Below are 23,500 nucleotides of genomic sequence, written 5' to 3'. Positions count from 1 at the left end.
CTTGCTTTGAGCTCTGAAGAAACCTCATGGGTAGGTCCTGGCTCCCCAACCGTTCCCCAACACCCCCCCCCACCCCACCAGGGCCCCAGTGACAGCCCCTGGACTGGCAGCAGGTCGGCGCCAGGGGGTCCAAATGGGGAGACCATCCTCCTCCCCCAGCTTCCCTACCGGTCACTGGGCCGGCTGGCCCTTTGAATGGGCCGGTGGCAGTGGGATGGTGCCACCTGCTGGTGTCCGGGAAGAGGCGGGCAAGGAGGGACTGTCGCTGAGGCTCCCTGCTGCCCCTGGCACTGCCCCTCCACCCCCCCCACCCCCGCATCAAAGGCTTCAAGATTGCTTATAGCAGCAGCTGATTAGGAGAGGCCCAGACCCCCCCCCCCCCCCCGCTGCCGTTCTTCCCGCTCCTGGCCCCCACCCCCTTCCCCCAAGGCCTCCAGCCCTAGTCGTTTTGGCTTCTGAGAAGCAGAGACAGCGTTGCAGGGCTGGTGGGCACCCTTAACACAGGGAAGAGGGTGCAGAGTGGTAGCTTTGGAAGCATTACAGCACCAGCCACACGGGAGGGAAGCAACAAAACCACCCCAGCACCAGGGATCCCCGTTACCCAGGGCTGTCCGCGGGAGCCGTGACAGCAAATTTATGAAAAAAATACTTTATTCGAAAACACTGTTTACACAAATGTGTGGCCTATGTACAAAGTACACAAGGATCCCTCTTCTGGTCCCCACCTTCCCTCAGGGATGTTTAAACCTGGGACTCCCGACCCTCTGCCACCAGCTGCCCCCGGCTGCATGTCACAGAGCCTCCAAGGGAGGAGCATGTGAGGCCGGGAGCAAGGCCTTCTCGGACCTCGGCGTTACGCAACTGTGATGAGGCCTAGTCCAGGTCCACCTGCCAGCAGGGGGGAGCGAGCTGAGCTTTTACCCCTCACTCGGGATTCCACAGGCATGCCACAAACAGCTTCTCTGCGGCCGTCTCAGTGCAGTTCTCCAGGAGAGGGAGATCAGCCCCCAAGTCCCCGGCCCTCTGTTCACCCACCACGTCCTAGCCCAGTTCCTGCCCGTCTCCCCCCCTCTCCTGGGAGCAGGGTTGCAGAGCGTCAGGGAAAGAAGGCTGGGGCCCGATGGAGGGGAGGCGATCACACTTGGAAAATGATAGCAGACCGGGTAACGGCACCACAGACATGAAGCCCACGTCCCCCGGCTGGAGGCCAGGAGGCCGGGAGGCCAAGCAACTACGTACTCAGAGCAGCTCTGACAGACCCAACCGCAAAGACCCGTTCCTGCTGCGTTAGGGCCACGGTCTAGAGAAGCCCTCGGGTCACAAACAATCTCGAGTCCATAGTCATTAGATAAAGTATAAAACATGACTCAAAACTGAATCCCAGCCTCCCTCCCGAGGGAAAGAATCAATAGACCAACACACGTGCATGGCAACAGATGCACAAACATAAACGCATATGCACACATTTGGGAGCCAAAGCTTCTCACTCAGGAGTACAACTGACGCTGGGACACCTGACCCGTCTCCAAGCCCCTTCTTGAATAATTTCCTTCAAACAGCGGCGAGGCCGGACAGGCCCGGGCAGGAACAGCACCTGTGACAGCAGCCGGCGGAAGCGGAGCCCCTCCCGCGACAGACACAGGCCCGGCGGGCCCTCGGGCGCCTTGATCTGGGGAGCAAGCTGGTGGCTGCTGGGCGCAGGCGAGGCAGGCACACACACACACACACACACACACGCGGCCGAGGCATCTGTATGCACAGCAACACTAAAATCACCATTAACACGACCCCTTCACACTGAGTGTTGTTTCCAAAGAGAAGCGTGCCATCCGAACATTCATGAGAGCGAGCCTCGGGCAGCGGTGAAAAGGCCGGCAGGCGGGGAGAGGCGGGGGTCCAGACTGTCCATCGGGCGGCGTAAGAGTTCCTCCACGTGCCGGGCGACGTCCATGGTCTCATCCAGGTCAAATTCTCCATCCTGGTCGAGGACGGGGTCAGGGCTGGGAGAGAGGGAGAGGAGGTCAGAGGGAGCTGAGCATGCCGCTGGCCCCCTCCCCACTCAGACCACAGTCTCACGGGAACAGGACTGGCTCTGGCTGGCCGCCCCCGCGAACCCCAAGCTGAAAACGTCAGTCACTGGTTCATTGGGAGCTACTCAAGTTCTAGTCTCAACGCTCATTGCCGTACTGAGTGGGCTCAGAGAGTTCTTCTCCCTTGTCCCCGTCCCTCTCCTCCTCTGCAAAACATGGTTGGGTCAGTGAGTTCTGCCCACTGCGACACTATTCCACTCAACCATGGGCTCCATTTGCTGAGCACCTACAACGCGCTGGGCTTAGCCACCTGTGAGGTAGGTATCTGCTCCACTTTACACTGGGGGAGACTGAGGCTCGGCCGTGTTCGGAAACCTGCTCAGGGGCACCTGGCTGGCAAATGGATTCAGGATTGGAATTCCAGTCTTGGTGACTCTCAAGCCCATGGCCATCCCAGTGCAGCTTGTGTCTGCCAGACACCCAGACATCCAGCTGGGGCCACCCACAGCTCAGGAGAGAATTAATTCTCTGCCCTGGGAACTCCAGAGAGGAGCAAGTGATAGCCCGTTTCCCTCCAACTCCTAAGAGCAACCGCCCCATCTGGAGCTATCCCTTACCACAGCCTCACCTGAGTCCTGCCCCCAATCCCATATGGTAGGTATTTTTGCCTCCATTTTACAGATGTGGAAACTGAACATCTGGGAGGCTCAATAATTTTCCCAAGGTCACACAGCCAGTCAGCACCAGAGCAAGGACCCTCCTATATGTAGCTTATGTTCTATGCTTCTCACTGGCTGATCTCCCTCGCTGTACCTGGGCACATGCCGGAGCCCGGCCTGGGTGGTCTCAGACCTACAGGAGCTCTGGGTCCCTTTGCCCACCAGCCCTCCCGGGGCCCAGCCTGAGGCCAGGTGCCCACTTCCTCCCCACGGAGCCCCATGAGAACACAACCTACTTCTGGGGGTACATGTTATAATGAGCCTGGGGGCACACGGCTGGGGAGGGGGCCTGGTCCATGTAGGTGGCGCTGGCCCCGGCAGAGTCTGCAGACGCACTCACAAACCTGCAGGAGAAACACAGCAGAGCCTCAGTGGCCTCCGGGCAGCAGGTGACTTGGGGGGGGGGGGGCATTTTTACACCTTTTTTGAGGTATGGAAGGACAAAGTGCCCAATGGGCCTGGGACTCCAGCTGCAGGAGTGGGGCCCTGGGTCCTGGTCCCATTGAGACTAAGCCCAGTTCCCTCTCCAGGGCTGAGCCAGGCTTCAGGGCGGAAGGGCGGGCTGGGCCACGCAGGGTCTATGAGTGGGAGGAGCAGCGGTGAGGGGTGAGGGGGACCGAGGGAAGAGAAAGGAGGCAGCAGGAGACCAGAGCTGGACCCTGGGTACTTACTCAGGGACCACTTGCTTGATCTGTGGCTTCACGTATCCATCCACCGCTTTAGCTGCCGAGGGGGGAGCGTGATAAGAACCCGCCTCTGGGAGCTCCCAGGCAGTGGAAGCCCATGGCATGCAGTCTGCCTCCTACCCACATCACTGTGGGGCCTCAGCGGGGATGAGATTTCCCACAGATTCCTATAAACACCTGCCGATGGACCCCTCGAGGGCCACCCAGGCCCCTGGCTCCGATCTCATCCTTTCTCCTGCTTCCGTTTCTGGCCCTTTGCTCTCCCTCTCCTCACCCCACTCTGCCAAGGAAGCAGAACCAATTCCAAGCAGCAAACCCAACAGTGGACTAGGGACAAGTTGAAGAGGAAAAACCTGTCCATTTTGCTTCCCACATTCAACTTGGGGGCAGGTTTGAGGGTGGGAGCCGTGAGAGCAGCTGATTAAGATGGGAGTAGTGCATTATGTGTGGGTATGATTATCCTGGCCAGCACTGCCTCCTGACTTCCTCCAAGGGCACAGAAGTGAGAATCCACCCAGCTTTTCACTTTGCAGGGAAGAAAGCTGGGTCAGAGGGTTTGTTTTCCCTCTCTGCTGCGAGACCTGAAATCCCCTCCCCGTGCTCCACACCAAGCCACCGACCAAGCCCACGGGGGAAATGGCCCCTGGGTTCTTCCTGGGGAGTCCCAGCTGCCTCGCCCCAAGAGATTTGTCCACAGGCTGCGGAAGGGCCCAGGAGTATCAGGGCAGGACGCACCGAGCACAGGGGTGTAGTACTTGGAGAAGACCTCATCCTTGGGTCGGTCGGGAAATACGTAGATGAGATAGCTCAGGTCCCCCAGCCGGTCTGCCAGTGACCGGATGGAGAAGTCCCGTGTGGTGAACGGCTTCAGGTTCCACAGGTTGCGGTCAGCTGTGAAAAGGACAAGCTCATTCCCACCACCCACCACCCTCAGGAGGAGGGTCAGGGTCATGGGGTTTGAGATCCGGCTTGTAGAGACATCTGGGTTTGGACTAGCCTGCTCTGCAACCCTCCAGGTTGTCTTGCACTCCTTGGCACAGGGCAAGCAACTGACCATGGGAACATTTACCCAGTGAACCAAGCAAGAAGATGCCAGCAAGGCTAAGTGAGGGCAGAGAAGGGAGAAACTCAGAACCGCTGAAGAACTCCCCCAGCAGCTCTGGAGGCTATGGGGCCAGTGAGCTTAAGTTCGCCACGATGGAAAATGGTAGAAAGGAATGTATTTCTGAGCAACACTCTTCCCCTACTTTGAGTTCAGTTCCAATCTTTCCCCTGGGGAAAGCTTCTAAGGATGCAGACCTGATGGGGAATGGGGAGCAAGGAAATGGGAGCCGGGGCACTCACGAGAGTCAAACTTCCAGGCAATGGTGATGCCCCCAATTTCGGAGTCACTAAAGCGCAATAAGAAGGTCCCATCGGGCTTGTTGATGAGCAGGTCATGGGCCTGTTGCTTGTTCACAAAACCTAGGATGGCCCTGGGTGCATGGAGCATACAGCGTCACTACCGGGCCAGCATCTTCTGTACCCGGAGCCCATGGCCTCCCAACCCCTGGGCCCCCCGCATTCCTCACCCATCATTCCAGTGAGGCTTGTGATGCTTCTTCAGCACCTCCATGACCCCATCGAACCACTGCCAGAAGGTGTAGTTCCAGCCCAGCAAGTTCTCCTGAGAGCCCCCAGGAAACCCCAAGTCAGGGTTTGTGGCCCCATCATCACAGGTGGCCCAGAAAACAGTCCATGCCCTCGTCCTCATGCACACCCTCTCCCAATTCCTCACCCTACTCGCCCCGCACTCCCGCGGTCCATAAACGGACACAGCCCCCAACCCGTACGTGGACTAAGGACTAGAGACTAAACCTGACTCTTGCTTCTCAGACACAGGGGTGGAGGTAGGGGGCGCCCAGAATTGTCTGAGCTGGACAAGACCTCCAAAGTCACTTCTCCCCCGATGGACAGATGGGGAAACTGAGGCACAGAGAAGGGAAGGGCCTGGCCACTTAGTTAACAGATCTAGGACAGAGACTCAAGGATCAGGACTCCCAGCCCCGGGTTCCTTCCACTGTCCTGCTTTGGCTCTCAGAGCTACATGCACTTTCCTGCTGCCCCTGCCTCCATTCCCTGGGGTCTCAGCCCCCGTCTCTCCTGGATGTGGGAGAGGGCAGGGCGGGGTGGACAGGGCAGTGCTGACCGAGGCCAGTAACCGGTCTGTGAGGTGGGGAAAGCCTGGAAGGGCACAGGTGGCCCCGAGGCAGGCGGCTGGTAGCGGATCCCTCACCCTGTTGAACTGGGACCAGGACACGGACATGCCATTATAGTCTTCAAGGTGCCCACTGCTGTTGTTGAACAGCTTCTGTGCCAGGAACACGAGGTTCTCCTTGGTCAGGCCCCGGGTGCTCTGCACTTCGGCCTTGAATTTCATGTTGAGCGCCTCACACAGCTGAGACCACAGCACTTTGTCAGGCACGGCGAACGGCACCCTGCCCTGAGACGGAGAGAAGAGAAAGCAGACTGATGGAGTAGGAAATATTTACACACACACGCACACACACACTCAGACACACAGATACCAAGAGACAGAGGCAGCTAAGAAAGATCCAAGAAAGGAGACACAAACACAAGAGAAAGAAAGGCAGGGCAGGGGCGGCACCTCAGTGGCTCAGTCATTAGGCGTCTGCCTTCCGCTCAGGTCACGATTCCCAGGTCAGGGTCCTGAGATCGAGCCCCCCCGCATCGGGCTCGGCTCCCCTGCTCAGTGGGGGGCCTGCTTATCCTGCTTATCCCCGCCCCCCGCCCTGCTGTTCGTGCTTTCTCTCGCATGCGCTCTCTCAAATAAATAAAATCTTAAAAAAAGAAAGAAAGACAGACAGACAGACAGACAGACAGGGGGGCAGAGGGGTGGGCATACGGTGATAGAGACCCAGACCAGGAGTCTGGGATAGAGATCAGGGACCCAAACCATAAGTGGAAGGAAGATCAGAGCCCAGAGCCCAGGGGCTAAGCTCACAGACCTAGGAAATCCCCTTCCGGAGACGGGAACCCAGACGGAGCCTGAGGACACTCCCGAGAGCTGCCCCTTACCTCACCTCAGCTCCGGTGTGGCCCTGGGGTTGGCAGGGGACCACCCAGCAGGGCCCCAGGGGGTTGGGGCCGACTCACGGAGACTCCTGGGGCGTCGGGGGCTGAGATGGGGGTCCCCCGAGGACTCACCGGCTCGGCAAAGGCATTGTCCCACAGCACGGTGGCGGTCGCATTGTGGTCCTGGCTGCCGTGAACGATGACAACCACGGGAAGGGACAGGGTCTACGGGAGTCAAAGGAATGAGTGTAGAAGGCACGTGACGGCCATCTCGCCCTCACTTAGCCCTCATTCCTCACCCACGGTCCCACCCACAAAACCTCCCAATCAAACCAAAGCAAAATTCAACAACAACAAAAACCCCCCACAGCCTCGTTCTTCTCGGCCCATTACCTCAGCTCACCGTGGCCAGTGCCAGATTGTAACCTAGCAAGCAGGCACCAGCAAGGTGAAAGCAGGGGTTCTGGTAGGCCCCTGGGCTAAGTGGGCCATGACCGTGTGAGGATTCAGAGCTCTCTGGCTTTCCCAAACCAGTCAGGTGGCCTCGGGTAGGTCTTCACCTTTCTGGGTGACCTGTGGGGGATGGGAGAGCGAGGCCTCACCTTCACCTGGAACACAAGCTCATTGCTGCCAACACTGAACTGAGACTCAAACAGGACCGTGAACTTCTCCTCCGTCACGGATTCAGCGCCCCTCCGGTCAGCACGCTTAATCCTCTTTAGCGACTGGGGTGGGGGTGCGGAGGGGGATGAGGAGAAAGCAGCTGGGACGTCTGCCCGGGACTCGCCCAGGCAGACGACCCCGCCCCCCCACCCCAGGGGTCAGGCCCTGGGCTCACCATGTTCCGGAAGTGCGCGCTGAGGGTGCCGGTGGCCTGGTGATACTCCATCACACAGCAGTTGTTCAGGATCTCGCCACTGCACTCGCTGGGAAGGAGAGGGGAGCCCCATCGCCATGTGGACCCCAGGAGGATGGCTCTGTATGCGCCCTGGGCCAGGGGTTCATGCCAGAAAGCCAAGCCAGCAGCCCCTGCCCCTAAGAGTGTTCCCCTCTGGGCGCTGGGGTGGCTCAGTCGGCTAAGTGGCCAACTCTTGCCTTTGGCTCAGGTCATCATCCCAAGGACCTGGGATCAAGCCCGGCGTTGGGCTCCATGCTCAGCATGGAGTCTGCTTGTCCCTCACTCTCTGCTCCTCCCTCTGCCCCTCTCCCTGCTCGAACTCTCTCGCTCTCCCTCCAAAAAAAAAAAAAAAGAGTGTTCCTCTCTGTGTCTCAGGCCTGAGGGTAGAGCAAATGCTTTTTTTTTTTTTTAAGATTTTTTTATTTTTATTTATTTGATGAGAGAGAGACAGCAAGAGAGGGAACACAAGCAGGGGGAGTGGGAGAGGGAGAAGCAGTCCTCCCGCGAAGCAAGGAGCCCAATGCGGGCCTCGATCCCAGGACTCTGGGATCACGACCTGAGCTGAAGGCAGATGCTTAAGGACTGAGCCACCCAGGCACCCCTGGGTAGAGCAAATTCTTCAAGGGTGGGATCTGGGTCTCTATCATTAAATTATCATTAAATTATCTATCGTTAAAAATTCCTTCAGCACTGGGGCGCCTGGGTGGCTCAGTCGTTAAGCGTCTGCCTTCGGCTCAGGTCATGATCCCAGGGTCCTGGGATCGAGCCCCACATCGAGCTCCCTGCTCTGCAGGAAGCCTGCTTCTCCCTCTCCCACTCCCCCTGCTTGTGTTCTCCCTCTCGCTGCGTCTCTCTCTGTCAAATAAATAAATAAAATCTTTAAAAAAAAAAAAATTTCCTTCAGCATTGAGATTGATGTGGGGGCCTTCAGGGCCCCCTGGCAGCTTCTAGTGCAGTTAAAATAAAAACCATGACCACAGCCTACAAGGACCCCATGGCCAAACCCTGCCCTGCTCTCTGGCCTCCGTGGGTTCCTCTGGCCTCCGTGGGTTCCTCTCCCCTCACCCAGAACAAGTAAGTCATGCTGCCTTGTCTGTTTGCCGAACATGCAAACTCGGTGTACCTCAGGACTTTGGCACCTGCTCTTCCTGTTGCCCCAAACACCCTTGACCTTCTTGTTTAGGTCTCAACTCAAACATCTCCTCAGAAAGGCCTTCTGCGGTCACTCATGTGGTGAGGCAACATCTATCCGGATGCCATGATATCACTGTTTCATTTTCTTTCTAGACTTTTTCACTTTTCAACACTGCTGGATTACTACAACCATGTAACTGTCTCCCTCCACAGCCAAAATGTCAGCTCTAAGAGCATGAGAACCTCTTTGCCTTCTTTATCATCCAATCCCCAGATCCCATGGTAGGCTCTCAATACACATGACCCAGTCTCCCACTTCACTCATTCACTCCCTCATTCATTCATTCACTGCATCCTTTGGGGCTGGCCTGCCCTGATCCCTGGATCCCACCCTGGGTTCTCCAGCTACGTATGCCTTCTCTACACTCTCCTTTCGGAAGAGGCCCATGTTCCCTCTGTCTGAAAGTCTCCCTCCTCTCTCTCCCCACACCCTCCCACGAGCTACTCCCATTCATCCTGCATCCTAACACTGTCCTTCTGCCCCACCCCCACCACGACCCACTTCCACAGTGCCCTCGGTCTCCCCTGGCGCACACTACATTTCTCCCGACTGCTGCTGGCTCTGCTGGGCTGGGCGAACACAGAGCCAAGGACTGTGTGGATCGCAGCTCTTCCCAGTTATCAGCACAGGTACTCAAACAAGCCAGCTGTGCAATCCATGCTGACCTACTATGGGTCAAGAGGAACAACTTGTACACCAGGACAGACAGAATGAACTGGGGAGACCCTGCACCACGACTGCAGAGTGAGGCTGAGCTGCCCCCATCACCCAGGACCCTAGTTATAGAATAGACAGGAACTCCCAGTCCAGAACGTAGGGAGGGGAAGGCAGGGACAGGGGCCCACGTACTTGCGGGTGTTCTCGTTTTTGAGCAGCGACTTGGCCTGCTGCTCACTGATGATGGTGGCCTTCACCTGGGGGGGGTTCATGTGCACGTTCAGCTTCCCGCCCACCAGCAGGCGCACCGTCGCTGCAAACTTGGTCTGGGTCTTCAGGACCTGAGGGGGCTGCTTCTCAATGATGAATGTGCTGCGGGGACACAAGTGACCAGACCACACATGATGCCGGCTCAGGGCACAGGGCCTGGTCCCCCCACGTGCGGAGGCTACCGGGGCTCAGCAGGCGAAGGAAGGGCACACGGCACAGCTCCTGTGCCCAGCAAGGCCACCGAGAGTCAGAGGAGGTGGTGGGAGGGGAGGCAGTGACATGACTCGGCAGCCGGCACAGGCTGCGGGGGGACAAGGGCAGTCCGCGGCGCGCCCACAACACACACTGGGCAAGGTCAACGCCAAGCAGCCATTGCCACTGAGGACAGAGGGGGATGGGGGCCCGAGACAAAGGAGACAAGGACTCCAACGAGAGCCCCCACCCCCGCCCGCGGCAACCCCGGTGGGCAAAGCACCCCTGCCTCCCCGCATGCCAACCACCCGGGGGCCGGCGTGGCCGGAGGCAGCAGTCACCTGGTCACCAGGGCTGAGATGATGTCTGTGATGGTGGCATTGACCTCAGCCAGCATCTCCTCCACTGGGCCGGCGATGGGCAGCTGCTGACAGAGGTGCTCAGCCCTGCGGATCTGCTGCCGGTTCTGCCAGATGATCTCGGCCAACTTCTCACACCTGCACGGGAGGCCCAGGCCACCGGGAGGACAACGGTGTCACCCCGTCCCCCAGGCTCGAGGCCGAGGGGCTCCAGTCTGGGGAGAATGCCCCAAGGCCCAGCTCCACCCTCACCCTGGAAGGCTCTGCTCCTGAGCCGCCGGCTCCTGCCCACGGAGCAGAGCAGAGCGCCCCGCCTGGCAGGAACACGGGGGCGCGGGGCAGCACCCCTGACCCGGCTCCACTCGGCCTGAGGGTCGCTCTGCACACCCTGCCCTGCCCCCCTCCCCAGCACAGGGACTCCCTTCCTGGGCAGGTGGCACACGATGGGGGCCCCCAGGTCGGCGTCAGGAGCCAGAAGCCCCGGTGAAGGAAGCCTTGCTACGGGCCAGCGCGAGCCGGCTGCTCGGGGAAACGCGGGCGGCGGCAGGAGCAGCTGGAGGCGGCGCTCCTGCCCCCCCGGCCGCCCCCCATACACCATTACCAGGACTGCAGCACGTCCAGGCTGCCCTCGGGGGGCCCTCCGTTCCCGGCCAGCTGCTGCCGCCGCTTCCACTGGATCAGCTCATCGTCCAGAATGATGGTCTGCTGCTTCCGCAGCAGCTGCAGGGTCTTCTGGTGCTTCTCGGCCAGCTCCTGAAGGCAGGCGGGGACAGCAGGCCCTTCTGGGCTCCCAGAGAACAGCCCTCACTCGGGAGGCAGGGCTGGGGACCAGGCCCCGGGCACAGGCCCTCCCCTCTCCCAAACCTGCTCTGCCTCACGTGCCCCCCACAGGAAAGAAGGATCTGGCCTCCAGCTCTCCCGGGTCCCGCTCTCTCCCTGGCCCTAGCCCTCTCTCGGGCTCCCCGGACGGCTCGGGATGTGGGCCTCCGAGCGTGGGAGGGGAGGACGCAGATGCCACTTACCACGCGGTACTGCTGTAGCGTCTGGGCCTCGCGCTGCAGCCAGGCCTCCAGGGACACCTGCTTCTGCTGCAGGGCCGTCTCCCGGCTCAGCCGCTCCTGGGGACTCAGCTGGGCCAGCCCGCCAAACTGAGCTACAGGAGGGGACGGGACACCTGTGATCATCTCCCGGCTTCCTGCACGAAGCCCAGCGGAACACACACGCCTGTTCTGGAGGCAAGACCCTCAAGGGGCTGCCCAACATCTGACCAACGGCAACTTGGGGTTCTAGAAGCCAAGGGTGCCAGACGTGAGCGGGCTCTGGGCCCTGGCCTCTCGACTTTGATCTCCCCTTCAGGGAGTGTGCAGATGGAAGCCTGAGGGCACAGCTGAGGAGGATCCTGCCCCGAGGCCTCCCCTCCCACCTTAGTCTGCACAGCTGCCCGCCAGACCTGCCCACGCCACACGGGGGTCCAGCGCGGAGCCTCGCTGCCTGGTTCCGTGTGTGTCCTCACCGTTTACTAACTGGGGGAACTCAGGCAAATCATTTCACTCTTCGGGGCCTCAGTCTGCCCATGTGCAGAAGGGGAGAGTCTCGGCCCCTGCCTCAGTGGGTCGCTGAGGAGTAAGGAAGTGATGATCCACAAAAGGCTCAAGGAACCTCCCGGCACGCGGGCGCTCTAGGTGAGAGTTAGTCCTTCCTGGGGAGTGGCTTCCAGGGCGGGTTAAAGGGTGACAGAGACCAGCAGCTGCTCAGTCCCACCCCACAAGGCAGGGCCTCCTCGGGAGAGCCCCCGCCCCGCACGCTCTGTCCCGCCCCCGGAGCCCAGCAGCCTCTCCTCTGGAACAAGGGGTTTCTCTAGGTGCTGGAGGGGGCCCAACATGTTGGTTTGTCCAGGTCGGGTGACCGTGAGCTCAGCTGACCAACCGGAAGGAGACAGAGAGGCACAGACAGGGACAGACAGGCACAGACGGAGAAGGGGGGGAGAGGGAGACAGCTTCTCCCCACACTAGCACTGGGACTCTCCTCCACGGCAGGAATAGGGAGTCAGGGAGGCCTCCTTACCCTTCTACAAAAAATCTATTATGAAATACTTCAGACCCAGGGGAGGCAGAAAGAGTGATGCAAGGAACATCTGTGTATCAGTAACCCAGCTTGAGAAGCCACAGCGAAAGCCACCTGTACATCCTTCCCTGCCTGCAAACCCATCCCTGCCTCCAAAGGTAACCACTATCCTCCGTGCTGGGATTATGACGGCCTGCCCATCACCTTGCTGAACATCCCAGTGTCCTCACTTGGGCTGAGACAAGGAGATGCGAGTATCAGCCTCTCGTGGTCAAGGGCCATGTCACACTGACCGAGGCCCTGCCTCAGGGACACACAAGCTGGGACAGACTAAAGCAACTCCTGACAGCCAGGGAAAGCCCAGCACTAGAAGAGAACTGGAAATACAAGGTTCTGATCCCACGGCCAGGGACTGAGAGAGAAGACTACAGTCCAGCCGTGGCACACGTCCTGAGGCCACCTCAGAAATCCTGCCACCCACACAGGGGTGCCGGTGATTCCCTACCTGGGCCCCACCTCCCTATGTGAGTGACCCACCTAGGTGTCTCCTGGCACTTTGCAGAAGCTTCTGGGAGGGAGGTCAGGAGGTGTGGGGCAATTCTCTGCTCCACTGGAGGGAGCTGAGCCTTCTCTTGCGCAAACAGAACCATAGTCTGTGTTTCTGATGAGTGAACTTGATAAATGAGACTGAACTGACATTGCATGATGGGTACAAACCCAAAGCAGAACCTAACCCAAACCCATAAATCGGAAACAGAAAACCCAAGAATAGGACTGGAAGTACTATCAACCATCAAAGGCTTGGGGCAGAACTGACAGCCTGGAGGAGAGCGTGTGACTTCTGCTCAGGTCATGATCTCTGGGTCCTGGGATCGAGCCTCGGGTCAGGCTCTGTGCTCAGCGGGGAGTCAGCTTTTCCTTCTCCCTCTGCTCCTCCCCTACCTCATTCTTTCTCTCTCTCAAATAAATAAATAAAATCTTAAAAAAAAAAAAAAGAACTAACAGCCTAAATTCTCCTGTTCCCTAATCTAGGAAGAGGGCCACCCTTTCTCTGGGGTCAGTCCAAGATGGATTCAGAGGAAGACATGCTAGAATCATCCCACCAACATTTACTCAACACCTACTATGATTCTGGCAATGTGTTGAGGAATTCAGAGTATGGGACACACTAACATGGCAGGGTGAGGAGAGCTTCAATAGTTAAATTAAAACAGCATAGGGGCACCTGGATGGTTCAGCCAATTAAGCGTTGGACTCTTGATTTCTGCTCAGGTCATGATCTCAGTGTTCTGAGATGGAGCCCTGCATGGGGCTCTGCACTCAGCGGGGAGTCTGCTTCTCTCATTTTCCTTCTCTCTCTGCCCCAACCCCCGCATGCTCTCTCTTTCTCTCAAATAACTAAATAAATCTTAAAAAGAAATAAAACAGCATAACAGCATTCTAAAAAAAAAATTTCAATAGTTTTTAAAAAGGGAGGAACAGAGGAAAATGACTAAAAATTTAGGGAGAAAACAGAAAATTAACATTAAAATGGAGATCTTAATGCAACTGTATTAAATAGTATGTTAAATATTAGTGGACTAAACACCTCAATTAAAAGCAGAGATCGTCAGGGTCGCCTGAGTGGCTCAGTTGGTTGGGCGAATGCCTTTGGCTCATGATCCTAGAGTCCCAGGATCGAGTCCCGCATTGGGCTCCCTGCTCAGCGGGGAGTTTGCTTCTCCCTCTGACCCTCCCCCATCTCATGCTCGCTCGCTCTCTCTCTCTCTCTCAAATAAATAAATAAAATATTAAAAAGAAAAAGCAGAGATTGTCAGAATACTCATAAAAGCAAGACTCAACAATATGATATCTACATTTTAAATTTTAAAAAACATGTATCAAGATATGCTATGGCTATATAGAATAAGAAGGCTGCAGTGGACTTCAAGACAAAAGTATTACCAGAGATCAAGAAGGGCATTTCATAGTTATTAAGGTATCAATCAGCAAGACATAATAATCATAAACTTATATGCATCTAATAACAAAGCTTCAAAATACACAAAGAAAATATTTACAAAAATAATTGGAGAAGCAGACATTTCCACAATATAGTAGATTTTGATCCTCCTTTTTCAGGGTAGAACTATCTGATACATAGATAGAACACCTGACAGAGGGGCGCCTGGGTGGCTCAGTTGGTTAAGCGGCTGCCTTCGGCTCAGGTCATGATCCTGGAGTCCCAGGATCGAGTCCCGCATCGGGCTCCCTGCTCGGCAGGGAGTCTGCTTCTCCCTCTGACCCTCCTCCCTCTCATGCTCTCTCTCTCAAATAAATAAATAAAATCTTTAAAAAAAAAAAAAAAAAAGAACACCTGATAGAACAATTAGGCCAAAAAAAAAAAAATCAATAAAGACAGAAATCATAGTGGTTCTCAAAGTGTGGACCAGGGATCCCTAGAAGGTTCCCAAGAACTTTACTAGGAGCCTACAAAGCCAAAACTGTTTTTATAAGGTCAGAAGACCTTACTTGCCTTTTTCTTTTTCGATCTCTTATAGGAATACAGTGATATTTTCTAAAGGTTGCAAGATATGTGATATTACAATAGATTGAAAGCAAGACCCAGCTATCTCCTATTAAGCTTCACATTAAAGAGATGTGTAAAAATCTAAAGCAATGCTTCTTGCTAAATTTTGTTTTGGAAAATACAGATGTTGGTTTTTTTGTTTGGGGGACTTTTTGGGTAAAACTTTCTTATGTTAACATTATTTAACTTAAAATTGTTACTTTTTTTTTTTTTAAAGATTTTATTTATTTATTTGACAAAGAGAGACACAGCAAGAGAGGGAACACAAGCAGGGGGAGTTGGAGAGGGAGAAGCAGGCCTCCCGCTGAGCAGGGAGCCCGATGCGGGGCTCGATCCCAGGACCCTGAGATCATGACCCGAGCCGAAGGCAGACGCTCAACGACTGAGCCACCCAGGCGCCCCATAAAATTGTTACTTTTAAATGAAAAAATTGTGAGACATATATTCTTTTAAAGTCCACAAGATACATTCACCAAGATAGAGCATACACTGCGCCATAAAACATGTCTCAACAAATTTAAAAGAACTGAGATGGGGCGCCTGGGTGGCTCAGTTGGTTAAGCAACTGTCTTTGGCTCAGGTCATGATCCTGGAGCCCCAGGATTTAGTCCCACATCTGGCTCTCTGCTCAGCAGGGAGTCTGCTTCTCCCTCTGACCTCCCCCCTCTCATGCTCTCTCTCTCAAATAAATAAATAAAATCTTTAAAAAAAAAAAAAGAAAGAAAGAATTGAGATCATACAGAGTATGTTCTCTGACAATAGTGGAATTCAATAATAAAATGCAAATGAAATCAATAATGATATGACATATAGGGGAAAAAAACCCCAAATATTTGGAAATTAAACAATATACTTCTAAATAATGTGTGGGCCAAATAATTATTCAGAAAAGAAAATATTTCAAGCTGAATAATAATGAACATACAGCATAGCTAAAATCATGAAATGCAGCCAAAGCATTGCTTAGAAGGAAATTTAAAGCTCTGAATATATGTATCAGAAAAGAAGAAAGGTCTAAAGTCAATGACCTGCGGTTTTACCTTAAGAAGCCAGAGAAAGAAGAGCGCAAGAAAAGGAAGCTTGACACTTCCTATTCTCATGAGGATGGGATAGAGCAGCTCTGGGGTCAGTCTGGAGTTGGGGGAAGATGGGCCATGTCTCAAGACTCCTCAAATTGTATCAGGAGTTGATTTGTTCTGAGTTAAATTTTCTTTCCCCACACACTTAATCATGACAGCCACTGGCAAACTACAGACCTAGGAGACAGGAGAATTTTCCACCATCACCTCCTCTTCCCAGTTCCATTTCCTATCAGGGAGGCTCAAGAAGGGGCACTTCTGGAGTTCCACCTCTCCCCAGCCTGGTTCAACCAGGAGACTCCCAACCTAAGTCCTCCCTCTGAATGGGGAACACTTTGTCCGTATTCATTCAGTCATCGAGATACTCACTGAATCCCTACAATCAGGGAGAGAATATTGTTTAGTAAAGCACTGGGATTTTATGATGTATCTCTGAGATCCAGTTCCGCAACTTATAAGCAATCCAGGCCACATTACTTGCTCTCCCGGAACCTCAGTTGTACCATCTACAAAATAGGGATAATAACAGCTACCTACTTCCTGGGGCTGCTGTAAAGTTTGGATTGAAAAATGCATGCAAAGGGCTGAGCCTGGAGCCGGGCCCATAGCAGGGGCTCAATAACAGGGTACCATTACTTCTCCAAAGCTTTGGGTAAGGCTCTGTGGAGACAGACACGGACACAGCCCCAGCCTCGCAGGAGCACACAGAGTGGTCCTCACTCTTGCCCTCATGACACACACTGCCCAGACTGCCCGGGCCTCACCCTGGATCCTCAGGCTCTCCTGATACTGGATGATGAAGTACTCTTGAGTCTGCTGAAGCTTCTTCAGTTCATTCTCTGTGTCCTGTGTGACCAGTCGCAGCTCCTCAAATGTCTGGTTGATCTGGAGGTGTTTCTGGGACATGGTGTCAACCAGGATCCCAGCCGGGGAACTCCCCTGGGGACATATCAGGGGGAGAGTGCAGGCAGCAGTGAGCTGAGCAGTGAGGATGGAAGGCAACCTCAGGCTTTGGGGAACGCTAATACTACAGACCCCAAACTCCAAATCTAAAGTAAGATGGGTAACTTGTGTCGGAAGGATAGTCATTTACCAGAATTGGTGTGGAGTTGGAAAGAAGGAGGGGAAACAGGTGAGCTGGCAGATTAGGACAACTTCATAAAGCACAGCAGAAACTTCTGTTGTAGCTCTGGCCTCCACCTGAGTTGCCCCAACAGGGTCCACCTAAGCTCTCTTCGGAGAGATTAGAACTCAACACATCCAGGAGTGACCGGGGTTTGCCTACTAATGATGATGACCCCTTCATTCCACATTCGTTCACCGATCCAATGCCATGGACCATGTGAGGTGCTGGGGACACAGCGCAGAACAAGGCTGTGTGAACACACATCATCCGTGTCCTCACTCAAGACCTTCTCGTAACTGAGGGAAGTTACAGGGAAGGTATTGATAAGGCCATTTAAGTGACCTGGCCTGATCTGTTCCTTCAACATCTGGCTGAGAGGAGACCAAATCTTCAGGGCCTGTCCCGTAAACTGGTCTCAGAATAAAATCCAAACTCTTTCCCCACAGCCTCCAGTGCCCTAGCTGAGAGCTTCTGCCTACCTCCACCCCCCAGCACCACTGCTGCCCAAGCACACCAGGTACTTTCTGTTCCTTGAATACACAAACACGTTCCTGCCTCAGGGCCTTTGCACTTGTTGTTCCTTCACTCTGGAACATTCTGGCACCAAATCTTCCCAAGGCTGGCATTTCAGCTGGCACCTTTTCAGAGTGACTTTCTCTGATGGGCCGATTTCAAATAGCACCATCCTTATCTGAAAGTGTCTTGTTCTGTTTTTATTTCTCTCTTCTCTGCCTCCATGCACTAGGATATAAGCTCCCAAGTGCTAGAACCTTGTCTGTCTTGCATGCCACAAAATCCCCAAGGGGTAGCGCATCAGAGGTTTTCAAGAGCAGCTTGATGGTTGGGAGAAGGAATGATTTCCCCCCGTGACCAAGACAACACCTATGCCCTAGATAGGTATTTCTTAATTGGAGCTGAACTCATTTGTGTATTTACAGATAGTTCTGCGGTGGCCACAAGTCAAAGGATACAACAGTTTTCCTGGAAGACTCTTTGTGACCTGGCTTCTGCCTCCTCTCTGGCTTTACCTATTGGGGTTCCCCAATTTGCTCCCTTCTCCCCAATACCACTGACTACTTGCAAGTCTTCAAATGTGTTAAGACGGTTCCTGCCTTCCTGGCCAGACTCTTGTTACCTCTGCTCATCTTTCCTTCTTCTTCCCCCTTCCCCCCTGTAGTTTAGACATCCCTGTCCTCAGGACACCCCCCCTGCCAGGCTGCCTTAGTCTGAGTTGGGTACTTTTTCCATATATGGCCCCTTAGTACCCAGCTCACCCCTAGAGAATCTATCACTGCTTGAATTCCTTTCAGGTGCGGACCAGGCCTTTATCTGTTTCTCTAGTCCTAGCCCAGTGTCAGACACCACAGGACCTCCATAAATGTTTACTGAATGAACTGTAAAATTCCTGAAATCAGCATCCACAGCAATAAATAAATAAGCTCCAGGCACTATTCCGTGGTCTTTACCTATGTGATGCCACTTTATGAAATTCATCTTGCTTTACTCTAGATAAGATAATGTTTGTCCCATTGTTCAAGCAGATGTTCAGTGCCTTCAGGATTACAGAGCTCGGGGGATGAGTCCCTTTCTGCCTCTCTGGGCCTCACCTCTCTGAGCTTGCCAGGGTGTCTCTTCTGACACAGACCTCAGCTCCACCTCTCCTCACAGACCACCAGAGAACATTTCTCATTTCAACCCTAGCACCATTTATTAAACGACAAATCCTTTTCCCTGGTGGTTTGTGATGCCATGTCTAATGAGGGTGGAATTTCCAGGGGTGTGTGTGCGTGCGTGCATGTTTAGGGCTTCCTCTTCTGTTTCACTGGTCTGTTTGTCTATCCCTGGCCCACACAGTATCTCATTTAACCCTGACACTAATTCTGTAAGGTAGATACTGTTACTAGCCCTATTTACAATTGAAAAAACAGAGGCTCAGCGAGGTTAAGTTACTTGCTCAAGTCACACAGCTAGTAAGTGATTGAGCCAGGGCCTGAGGAGAAGGTACAGGGACTGGACCTGCCATGTGCCGTTGCTTCTCACACCTGCCCATGTCCCTTATTTCCCTGGTGCTCTCTTGTCAGCATTTATAAAACACAGTTGTGTCTGGAGAAAAAGGTGTGTGGAATGACTTCCCAGCTCCTCTCCCACACCATAGGACACTCACATTGTTGGCTTCTCGCACCAGCCTCTGTTCATTGTACAGAATATGTCGGATGCAGCGGACCAGCTCCATGGGACAGCGGTCGTACGTGTTCTGAAAGAATCCCAACAGCAGTTACAATTGGCCACCCCCTACCCGCCACTCCTACCATGCCCCCCACGGTGCCATGTCCCCCCGCCCCCCCCCCCACTTCCTCTCCGCCAGCCTCTGCCTCAGCTTTCCTCAGGAAACCTCAGGAACTGTCACCAGATACCTCTATCTCTCCTTGACTTGATTTCCCCTCCAAGATCTTCATATTTGGTTTGCAGTGCATCAGAAACCCAGTTTCCAAAGTTTCCAAAGTGCTTCCAATCTACTATCTCTTTTGACTTTCAGAGGATAGATACCCTGACATCCGCAGAAACTATTATCCCCATTTTGCAGATGAGAAAACTGATGCTCAGAAAGGTTAAGTACTTGTCCAGAGGCAAACAAGTGAGCAGATGACTCGACTTGGGGCATCCAATGCCAAGGTCAAGGTACTTTCTACCGTTGCCCTGGCCTTGGGTTCCTATTTTGCCTTCCTCTTCCAGCTTTCTCCCATTCCCTCCCTCTTCTGGGATGGACTTTTTATTTCCCTGACACCCTGCTGCTTATATTTAAGAAGGGTTCTCTGAGAAATACAAGTAAGTTCCAATAAATGCTTGACTGTGATTACCACCCACACCCCTGTCCTGGTTCCACAAAAACTTCCTCTCTCCCCTCCCTATACTCTCCCTGCTACCTCCACTACCTCCCCACCCCCCACCCAGTGAAGGAGAAGGCACATCTTACAACTACATCCTTCATTCAACACTCCTTTATCCAGCTCTTGCCTCCAGGGCAATTCTGCTCCTCTTGCACCTTTAAAAGGGTCCTAGGAGGGATGCCTGGTTGCCTCATTCCCTCATTTCTAGGAGTTTTTGGTCTTCCTTTCTCGAACAAAGGACTCTTGACTCAGTCTACCTCCATCCCTTTTGCTTGATCTGTTTAGAATGCCACTTCACCCATCTCCCTTCTGTTGGGGACAAACACACCCCACCCCTTGCTTTGTAGCGTGCTAAAGGAATCTGACAGGCCTGATTTGAAAGAGGGGGTGGGGGAAATTGAAGAGCAGAAAAGTTACCGATTAGCTCAGGGTCACACGGTGAGTCAGTGACCAGGCCAGGAAAAAACCCAGAGGTTCTGTGGCTGGAAAGAGAAGGCAGACACTACTTTCCTGCAGATGACCCCGTGTACACACCCACCTGGAGCTGTGTGGCATAATGCCCCAGCTTGATCTTCAGCAAGAACCCATCTTCCCCGACTTGGTGCTCTGCCTTCTTCTGCAGCTCCTGCACCAGGCCCTCCAGGAGCTGGGTGGCCTGGGCTCGGTCCTGGGGATTGTCCAGATCGATGGCATCCCTTGGGGCAGGGCAGGGGAGAGAAGACTACTGTGGCCTCTCCTTGGGCAAGGAGGTCAGGCACCAAGAAGGAGTGGGAAATCCCAGGCTCCAGACTAAGGGCACTCCAGAGCCCACAAGACTTGTTCTGGGCAACTCCACAGGCATCACAGTCTAGAAACACCTCCTCTCCCCTCCCAAGGTCCCCTTTCCCTGTTCCCCTTTCCCAGAGACACCACCCCTTCTGCAGAGAGGGACAGAAAGGACTAGAATCACACCAAAACACAAAGAGAAGAGCTAAAGGTCAAAGGGCCTGTGTAGGCCCCGCAGAGGGCGATTCAGGGTAGGGGGACTTACCATGGCTGGCTCTCGATCCACTGCGCCAAGTAGTGCCGAACCTCGATGGGGAAGTGCTGCCCATACAGCACCTGCATCTGGCGCAGCGCATCTCCCTGCAGCTGCTGGGCTTGGATCCAGCCCGCCATGTCCGTTCACCTAGGGCGAGCGGAGGGCTGCAGGGGCGGCTCCTCGACAGGAGAGAGGGCCGGGCCTGCCTCTGACCCTGCCATGCCCACCCATCCCTGGACCGCGGTCAGGCCAGGCCCCTCCCCTCCCACAGACACGCTTTCCTGTGCGGGAAGAAAGATGGTGAGGAGGGGACGGCCGCCCTGCCCTCCAACAAGGAACCCGCTGAGGCTTGGGGAGGGGCTCCTGAAAGTCAGGTGCCCTCCCCCTCTTCCTCTCCCCTCGCCCCACCGGGGCTTCCCCAGAGGGGGGACAGCTAGAAAACTGAAAGAGAAACTTGACGCGGAGGCCCACAGGCCCTCTGGGGAAGGCTGCAAGAACCCCCACACACACACCCCCCACCCCGCCTCGAGCCCCGAGTCCCAATTTCTGGGCTGGGGGGTCGGGTGTTATTCCAGGCCAAACTTAGGGCACCGACGGCTCCCACCGAAAGGCTCGGTCCCCGCCGGCACGTGGCTGGGGTGGTTGAGGAGGGAGGACTGGGGTGACAGACGCTGTCTCTACGGAGGCGCCCCCCAGCCGTGCCCCCACGGTCTCCCACTGCCCGGCCCGACAGCGCCCCCTGCTCCCCGCGGCCCCCTCCCTCCTTCCGCGTCCAGCGTCCCGCGCCCCGCGTCCGCGCCAAAGCTCCCTCTCGGTCCGGGACACCCGTCCCCGCGCCCCGGCCGGCCGTCGGGCTCCGGGGCCCGGGGCGCGGGGGCCCGGGGTGGGAGTCGAGGGCCCCATGTCCGCGCTCGCCGCTCGGGACGCGCTGCCGGGCCACCCACCTGGTGGCGCCGAGCCGTCTGGCGGCGGGGCCGGCGGTCCGCCCCGCGGCTCTCGCTCCCGGCCCGCGCTCCCGGCGGCGGCGGCGGCGGCGGCTGTACTACAGGAAGGAGCAGAGAGCAGCGATTTCCTCCTCGAAGGTCAGCTGCCTCCGATAGACCATACACAGCGCGCGAGCTCTCGCCAACACCCCTCCCAGCCTCTGTCGCTCCCTCCCTGCCTCCGCCCTCGGTCGCTGGCTCCCGCGCCAGTGCGCAGCGGCGGCCGCGGCCGGGCCCCTGCGGCGAGGCTGGGCGACGCCGCGCCTGGGGGCTGCCCCGACGGCGGGGTCCCCCGGGAGTCCCAGGCAGCCCTCGCCCGCGGGCCCCCGACCGCGGCAGCAGGCGCTGGGAGTGGCGGGGGATGGGGGTGGGAGAGCCGGGAAACCCCGGGCTCTGGAAATCCCAAACCAGGGCCTCAGTTTTCTCACCTGTAAAAAGGGAGGAGGGTAGGGTTGGACTAGCTGGAGATGGCTTCCAGCTCTGCGTTTGTCATCTTTTGAGTCTCTAGATGAAAAAAGTAAATGTAAATGTGTGTGTGTGTTGGGGACACAGCTTTTGTGACCTCTGCGGCAAAGCCCTAAGGAGGGGAAAGACTGGGGATTCCAGAGAAGGCAGCTCACCACCAGGGCCCCACCTCCCCTCCTTCCATTACTCCCACCACCCTGGGCTCGCCCCTGCAGTGGAAACAGGAAAGAACCTTGGCAGTCTTAAGTTTCAAATCCCTCCCCCAAATTTTGCAGATAAGAAATGGAAGTCCAGAGAGGGGAAGGAGTTGCCCAGGGTCACACAGCAGGCATATGGCCTGGTCTGCAGACTATGATCCATAAATGATCCTGCCCTTCTGCTCACCCAGTCCAGTCACATCTGAGGCTGGTCCTACCTTCAGAAAGGTCCAGAGGGGCTGTCTTGAATCCTCACAAATTCACAATTGCCGGTGGGCCTTTGCAGGCCCTGTAGGGGGCTCTCAAGGAAGGGGTTGTGACCCAGGCAAGGCTCAAGGAGGGTAGGCCTGCAGAATTGAGCAAGGCTGGGCTGGAAGCCTTCCATCCCCTTTGCCCAGCTTCCCTCTCCTCTGGGCCTCCCCTCTGCCTGGCAGCTGGGATTGGCAGCACCAGGGGAGGGCCTCGCCAGGCCAGGACCACGTGTCCTGGAGGGAATCATTCTCATCTACCTCCCTCCCTCCCTATGCCTTCTCGGGTCTGCCCTTTTCTCTCCATTCCCTCCCCCCCTCACACTACTCCCCCACCTTCTTGCCCCTCGGGACCTCCCCCACTTTCATTCTTTTTCCTTCAGAGAACAAGGCAAGTTTCCAGCTCCAGAAGCTGGGATGTCTGGGTCTCACACACATGGCTGCAGTCTCTTAGTCTCCTGGAGGAAGAAGCACACGGCCTCTCCCTCGATTCTTCCCTCACTCTGGGCAATTCATTTGGTGGAGGAGGGCCAGACACACAGAGCTAGGAGGTCACCTGGAATGAGAGTCAAGTGTCAGAGCTGGAAAGACCTGTAGAGATGATTTTACAAATGGGGCAACAGAGACTGGAGAGAGGAAGTGACTTGGCCAGGGTCACACAATCTGTCGGGGACAGATGCAAACCCATTGCTACACGGAGGGTTTGTGCCCTCCAGCCTCTCACTTCCGGCAGATGGGTAAGCCAGTGATTGGGAGGAGAGTCCTTGGATTCCAAGTCC

The 23,500-nt window shown here is 55.5% G+C and overlaps 1 protein-coding gene across 3 annotated transcripts; it reads right to left on the bottom strand.

Annotated features, from left to right (window-relative positions):
• Positions 1-1,684: 1,684 nt before the first annotated feature.
• LOC123854720 (signal transducer and activator of transcription 5A) lies at positions 1,685-22,309 on the bottom strand. 3 transcript variants are annotated; one of them, XM_064583184.1, is made up of 19 exons: positions 22,240-22,309; positions 20,838-20,975; positions 20,346-20,502; positions 19,084-19,173; positions 16,558-16,732; positions 11,104-11,234; positions 10,683-10,834; positions 10,064-10,219; positions 9,453-9,632; positions 7,349-7,436; positions 7,113-7,235; positions 6,643-6,735; positions 5,711-5,917; positions 5,007-5,101; positions 4,780-4,910; positions 4,171-4,326; positions 3,421-3,472; positions 2,986-3,093; positions 1,685-2,000 (listed from the first exon to the last, which is right to left on the bottom strand). In XM_064583184.1, exons 2-19 carry the CDS (start codon positions 20,963-20,965, stop codon positions 1,838-1,840), a joined length of 2,385 nt encoding a protein of 794 aa, XP_064439254.1. In that variant the 5' UTR covers positions 20,966-20,975; positions 22,240-22,309; the 3' UTR covers positions 1,685-1,837. The 3 variants fall into 3 exon arrangements, with proteins under 3 accessions (XP_064439254.1, XP_064439253.1, XP_064439255.1); XM_064583183.1 differs by lacking the exon at positions 22,240-22,309 and adding an exon at positions 21,773-21,889; XM_064583185.1 differs by lacking the exons at positions 1,685-2,000; positions 3,421-3,472; positions 22,240-22,309 and adding an exon at positions 21,773-21,889.
• Positions 22,310-23,500: the final 1,191 nt, after the last annotated feature.

This window comes from Mirounga angustirostris, unplaced genomic scaffold, assembly GCF_029215605.1.
Source record: "Mirounga angustirostris isolate CCGP_5_RB_7025 unplaced genomic scaffold, mMirAng1.0.hap1 SCAF_17, whole genome shotgun sequence".
Lineage (NCBI taxonomy): Eukaryota > Metazoa > Chordata > Mammalia > Carnivora > Phocidae > Mirounga > Mirounga angustirostris.
This window is presented reverse-complemented; position numbering and strand designations above follow the sequence as displayed.